The sequence below is a fragment of the Tympanuchus pallidicinctus genome, unplaced genomic scaffold (genome assembly GCF_026119805.1).
Source record: "Tympanuchus pallidicinctus isolate F22 unplaced genomic scaffold, pur_lepc_1.0 scaffold1, whole genome shotgun sequence".
Classification (NCBI taxonomy): Eukaryota; Metazoa; Chordata; class Aves; order Galliformes; family Phasianidae; genus Tympanuchus; species Tympanuchus pallidicinctus.
In genome coordinates this window covers 30,089,646-30,096,171 of record NW_026294618.1, presented here as the reverse complement: position 1 = coordinate 30,096,171, position 6,526 = coordinate 30,089,646, and the positions used below count along the sequence as shown (strand labels likewise).

Sequence of the window (6,526 nt, the reverse complement as noted above, 5' to 3'; positions counted from 1 at the left end):
AACCCATGTAGGAGTCATCTGTAAGAGACATGCGGTGCTTACATATGCACGGGGACCAGAGTCTGCGAAGAAGAGACGAAGGAATGAACAAGTCCTCCCCAGATCCCATGAGTCACCTGTGCAAAAAGTTAACAGCCCACGGCTGCATTGCTCTATGTGCAATCACTGCCTCAGTGAGTGAACTCAGTTTCAGAAATGCCCTGGCAGGAATGTCATTAGCAGCCATGTTTTCAGGGTTCAGGGAGAATGGAAAGTCACGGAGAAACCTCAAGTACTGAGGCTTCAAGTACACTTGATCTTGCGTGTAAAAACTGGTCTTGGGTTACACAGTTCAGCTAAGGAAGTCTCTGCTGCATCTGCTGAGGAGAAGGGAATTACAAATTACACTCCCAGTAGAAGAACCAGAAGAGAAATCCTGTGTCCAAGGCAGGATAGAAGGCCCCTCTCTACCTGTGAGAGACTCTGTCCCAGAAAGGGACGGCTTCCAGCTTGCTTCAGAGACTTCTAAACTAGCAGCACACTGGATATACATCTCTTTGTAGAATCCACTTCTTATTTTACCCATCTGAATACCAAAGCCTTTTTAACAAGGATAAAAGGCTGTTTGCACTGTAAGCAACAATGGCATTTTAAACTATTTTAAAATCAAAATGCACTGGAAATATCCAAACAAATCCCAGCATTAGTCTGATGCTACCTAAAGCCAAGAACAAACAAGCAAGCAATGAACACTGGTATTTTTTTTTTTTTTTTTTCTTTGTTTTTTTTTTTTTAGTGGATATTACAAAAAATAGTAATCATACACTTTTTTTTTTTTTAAATGTTCATTACTTAGATAAAGCACATATGAATGTAACATTCAGAATTGTAACATAGAAAATGTAATGTGGGCAATCTGCTATTCCAAGTACACTTACCAAAATACAACTTTATAATGAAGAAAGTCTCAAAATACACCTGTACAACAATTGGGATCCACAAAATATGATTTAATAGTATCACTCAAGATCACTTCATCGAAACCACTTTTATAATACTGTTTGAATAGTAATCTCTGGTCAAAGAGCATTCTCCCCCTTCCCTTAGCCCGTCCCACTAAAGCAAGTGAGGAATTTTAATTGCAACGTGTATCTTTTAAAATCCCAAATCTGAAGCAGTCCTATTAACTATTACACTGCCTACACTTAGATACTGCGAGGAGGGGAATCACCCTCTCTGAGGCCATGGTACACTGAGACACTTACCCATATTACTGTTTGTAGCGCAAGCAGAATAACCTTGTAAAGGGCAACTAAATAGGGTCAAAATATGAATTAACTTTCTACCAAATTATTTGCTACATGTTACGTAAGCCTGTAACATTACAGCTTTACTGAAAAAGAAAAAGTTAACCATTTTATCCTATAAATATTTTCTTTATTTGCTTTATGTTTAGAAGTTGCTATTTAAGTTCTATTAACAGAAATACATAACAAAAGCTCCCTAACAAGTGGAAAAGAAGTAATTACAAATGCTGAAAAAGGTTGGCCTCATTAACATATGTACAGACTTGCTTACTTAATACACATCTTTGTGGAAATTAAATCATTTTATGACACACATTTATACAGGCATTAAACATTCCCAAGTAACTTTGAGCAGAGAATACGTCAAATCTTTATTTAGTCTGGGCAGACAAAACGCATATTTCAGTTTTGATTGTGGAGCTAACATGCAACAGATACAACATTCAGTCTGAGCTGCTGTTGAGAAGTTGTTCTGTTTTTTCCTGCAAAGATCTTTCTGCTGCAGCTGGGTCCTTCTGTCCCTTCTTGTCTTTGTTCTGCTGTTCCTGCAGCTTCAGGATGATTTTTCGTATTTCTTCTCTTTTGGTTTTCATCCGTGGGCGTGGAAACCAGTCTGTTAAGTTCATTGGTAGCTCAAAACTCAGAATAGGATTCTGAAAAGAAAGTTGGTTTGCACATTAAAGCAATGAGTTATGACCTAAAGAGACTGGAGAGAACCAGAATGGGAAAATGGGCGTTCTTCTCCGCCTCATTCCCTCAGCATGAAAAAACGAACGGTTTGCATCCTTTCTACATGTACAGTCAAGGTCATAACAAATCAAGTTTCAGCATGCAACAGCACAGCGCTCACCGAAAGGCCCCAGCACTGGGAGCAGCAGCACCGCCCCTCCTCCCCCCCCCCGGCAGTCCCGCCGCGGCTCCACCGGCAGTAGCACGCCCCGCCACAATGGCGCCCGCCCCCGCCGCGGCACCACAGCGCCCCCAGGCGGCCGCCGTCGGAGCCGAGCGGCACTGAGGGCGGGAGGCCCGGCAGGCTGCGGGCAGCCGACAGCGCGCAGCCGCTTCCACCGCGTGCCGTCTCCAGCCAGCCTTGGCTTTACAAAACCCTACGCGTCGTGGCTGCAATGCTTATCATTAAAACGAAGTTTAAACTTAAATCAACCCACAAACACCCCATTTTACACACTAAAACTCAGCTTGCAGAGCTGCTGACAACACGTGAGACTTGACAGAATTTTTCAAGTACAAGCTGAAATTATTAGTTCGGTAAGTGTAAGATAGCCAAGCGTCGTTCAGCAGGTGTAGATTTTACATCCCCACTCAGGTCGCTGCTGAGAACACCCTGCTCCTCACTGACACATCTCTGGGCACATGCAGCTGCCTCACCCTGCAGGAGCAGGCAAGACAGAGCCAGCTGCCCTAATTCTACAGCTGGTTTGCAAGAAGGAAAGGTGCAAGATTCTGCAAATGGGTTGCTCCACATAAACCCTATGTACAGAAAACTCTCTAGGGCAATTCCAAGTTCTAAAGAAAGGCAAAAGTGTATTAAATGTTTGTGCTTCGTTTTGTACAAATACTCTCTGAAAGCCTTGCTGCTTTCTCATTAAAGTATGAGCAAAGAGAGGGTTTGAGGCCTAAAGAAGTTACCGGTTTTCTAGGAGTAGGAACAGTACTCAAAAGCACTACGGACGGTAAGCAGGCTTAATGCCCCATTCAGGCACCATGGTCACTCTGTTTCTCCTCCCAGCCCACACCTGACAGAGCTCTGCATTCCACTTCTGAGAGGAGCTTCAATTTGAAGGCTGAGACAGTTAAAGTAAATAAAAGCTCAACCATTTCTCTCAAGAGAATTAAGATTTCGCTTCTAACTGTAATAACTTTCATGCTTTCATGAAAGCTTAGAAAGTCCAAACTAGCTGTGTTACGTTAATGAATTTATTCAGTCATCTTTCTCAGGTGAAAAACAACAAGTTTTTTTGTACCACATCTTCATTTTAGTTTTTGAACTCAAATGTGAACCCTTTTTGTGTAATTCTAAAGGCACTGTAACAACACAAAGGAAATCTCTCAAAATATTTTCTGAATGTTTTCTCATAAAATTCCATGACTTAATACCTGGTGTGTACGTGCAACTAAAATCAGTAACTAGTTTATATTCCTGAAAGTATTTCTTATTATGTTAACATATAAATTATTTTCTAACACATAATCTAATAAACAGCTGTAAAAGTTACACTAAAGAACCTTTTGAAATTGTAATAATTTTAGCAGGACACACTTGATTGTTGCAGGAGACAAAACAAGCAACTACACAAATACACATACCTCAAAAAAGCTCTCTACATACTGCAGTATGTACACTCCACAATCACTGAAGTTGTTTTGTTGTGGCACTTTGGGGTTGGAGCCTTTCACGACATCTTTGGAAAAGCTTCTTTTATTGCCTTTCCTGACCTCCCATTCTACCTCTAAATACCTATGACAAAAGACCGTAAAAATTAAAACTTTTTTCACTTGCAGAATTTTGCAGAAATCACAGACACAAAACTTACTCCCTTAGTGTTTTCACGACATTCGACCGGGAAGGGCCCCTCAGTGAATCCATAAGCAAAATGCAGGGCCTATGAGAGAACACAGCATTTCACAGCAGCTCAGAAAACACAGCGTTAAACAGCTAACAATAAAATTATTTGTGGGATGACCTTGAACAAATCTAGTTCTATTGTAAGTATTATTAAAGTTTTGCCTGTACTGCTATAATCCCCTAACGGATAGCTGAATGCAAAGCTGAGTTATCTTTAGATTTATACACAAGTACAGAGAACTTAGAACTCAGAGAATTCTAGCACTGTCAGATTGAAGCCATTGGTTACAGGCAAAATCTAGTTACCTAAAAGCCCCTGAGGTGTCTAGTGCTACTTTAGACACACAAGGTATCTGGGACATCTGCAAGAGGCAAAGAGACAAAGAACCCACAGACATCCTTCTGGAGTAGCAGCAGGAGGACAGACAGAACATCTATAGCACCCACAAACACACTAGATTCATTTGTTCAAGAAGTGATTCCAATTACTGAATTACTGAATCTAAAATGCATACCAGATAGTTACCTATAGAACACACACACTGTATTTGAAAGACTTTAGAAAAATAATGCAACTAACCAAACATTCTGTCTAGAACTCAGTCTGTTTGAACGCTTTCTTGTAGACTTGCATCACTCGGTCTAAAAGACAGCCTTGGCAGTAGACATGTAATGCTTAAATTGTATCAGTCATCTTACAAGCAGCAGCTGGATTTATGCATCAGAGCAAACTCATTCCACAACTCAGAATCTCAGCATTAGATGTAAGTCATATTTTAAGGGATAGATATAGATTACTTTTCACAAAGCTCTTTTTTTCTTTTTCCTAACAATAATATACATGAGTATTCACAGAATATGCTCTTTATGAAAATTGGAGACCAGTACATTCAGGCTAATTATATGTATGTATTTATGAATAGGTTGGTTTATTGTGTAAATTATTTTAAACTTAAACAAATTTATGACAGCAATATTCTCTTAAGAACACATGATCCAATTTTTTTTTTTGAGGAGGGGGAACAATATGGTGAGTGGAATTGAAATCCTTGTCAAAGGAATTTTCTTTTTCATATAGAAGAAACTGAAAACTATGGTAACAGTGAAGTACTGAAGTGCCCTTAACGATTTGCCATATCTGAGTGTCAGAGATCTTCAGAAGGTTCATATTTGGATTAAAATAGTGACTTGGTGGAAAGTATTACGTACTGATAATCATCAGCATGGGAAAATCTAGCTCAAATATAATTGGAAGTTCATAGCACTATCAAATATTTTTAAAGCTGGTAACAAAGGTGGATTTTTACTCCTTTGTTACAATGCATCAGGTATACCACCTACACATTCCATATGCTAAAAATTATTCCCACTTTCCTGTACTGAGTAAACTTCATAAACTTATAAGATTTTAATTTGCCAAACATCTTAATAATCATTTTAACTGTTTCACTACTTACTGTTTGCAGATAGTAGGCTTTAGGTGCCACTGTCCCATTTCTGAATTACAGCTGTCATCCAGAAGGCCACCATCATCACTACTGTCTTCCTACAAAAGCAACATATTTATAGGTGTTTTAAAGTTCATACTATTTTTCAGTTTCAAAAAGGAAGTACTGCTGTTCTTCCAGTTTTTATTCACGACAAATAAAATCTAGTTTGATAAAGAAGCAATAGCTTTCATTGAAAACCATTCAATACTACTATATTTTAGTCTCTCTCAAATCCATGCTGGAAAGACACAGAGCTAACAGTGCTATTTTTGTAATGATCACTGAAACTAGGAAAAAAAAAACAACAAACAACAACCAACAGCTACTGACATTTTCTAAGCAGTGCTGACCTAAAAGCGGTGCTGACCTAAAAGCAGTCCATCTCCCTTCAGGTTATAATCCATGTTTTAAGTGTTTTCTCTTCCTAATAATTACTAGGAATTTTTCTGATAATTTTATGTATGCTATCTTCTAGAAGGAATGGGACAAAATCTACAACGAACTCAGAAAGTCTGATTCCTGCTCCAGAATCCACCAACTTGGTCCTCCAGGCAAGAGAAATCTGAAGGGAAAACGATGTAACTGCATGTTGCAAAACTGACATGCCACAAACCTGAGAATGTTCTTTAAACTTCTGATTTCAGTAGTGATTGCTGATTTCCTACTCTACAGAGCTCACTATTACTACCACAGACCACTGCATTCAGGGCCAGAGATGCTTTCCAAAACCACAAACTACCATATCAGCACGGCTGGTGAACTTGCTTCTTCACTAACAAGCAGGATCCTATAACCGAAATCCTCATGTTACACCATTAAGATTTTATCACATTAGACAACAGCTGCCTAATTCCTATTCCATCTGTTTCTGTTGCAGCTTCAACATCATTTTTGGCAGATATGAAGGTGCATTCAACCTGTCCCGGTTTAACATTTCTATACTTGCTTTGTGCATTTGGAAAGGTATCAGTGACAGCTTCAGCCCAAGCTAAATTCTAAGCTACTGAAACCCGGGAACTTGGCATCTTACCATCCTCTCAAGGAACACAGCTGACACAGCTAAGAAATAAGAATTGGTATCAAGAATAATTGCTTTCTTCACTGCCTACACGCCATTTATTTCAGCTTCGAAGAACCCTACTCATCATTCCCCATATTGAACTTAC

At 39.3% G+C, this 6,526-nt stretch overlaps 1 protein-coding gene across 2 annotated transcripts in view; it reads right to left on the bottom strand.

The window, feature by feature from the left end:
* Positions 1 to 1,628: 1,628 nt before the first annotated feature.
* The window catches only part of SENP6 (SUMO specific peptidase 6), a 66,091-nt gene continuing 61,193 nt past the window's right edge, over positions 1,629 to 6,526 (bottom strand). For both annotated transcript variants that reach the window (XM_052678947.1, XM_052678958.1), the window contains 4 exons: positions 5,328 to 5,416; positions 3,839 to 3,907; positions 3,612 to 3,762; positions 1,629 to 1,939 (listed from right to left, as the gene is read on the bottom strand). In XM_052678947.1, the coding sequence (XP_052534907.1) occupies positions 1,730 to 1,939; positions 3,612 to 3,762; positions 3,839 to 3,907; positions 5,328 to 5,416 (519 nt within the window). In that variant the 3' untranslated portion in view covers positions 1,629 to 1,729. The remainder of the gene's footprint in view (positions 1,940 to 3,611; positions 3,763 to 3,838; positions 3,908 to 5,327; positions 5,417 to 6,526) is intronic.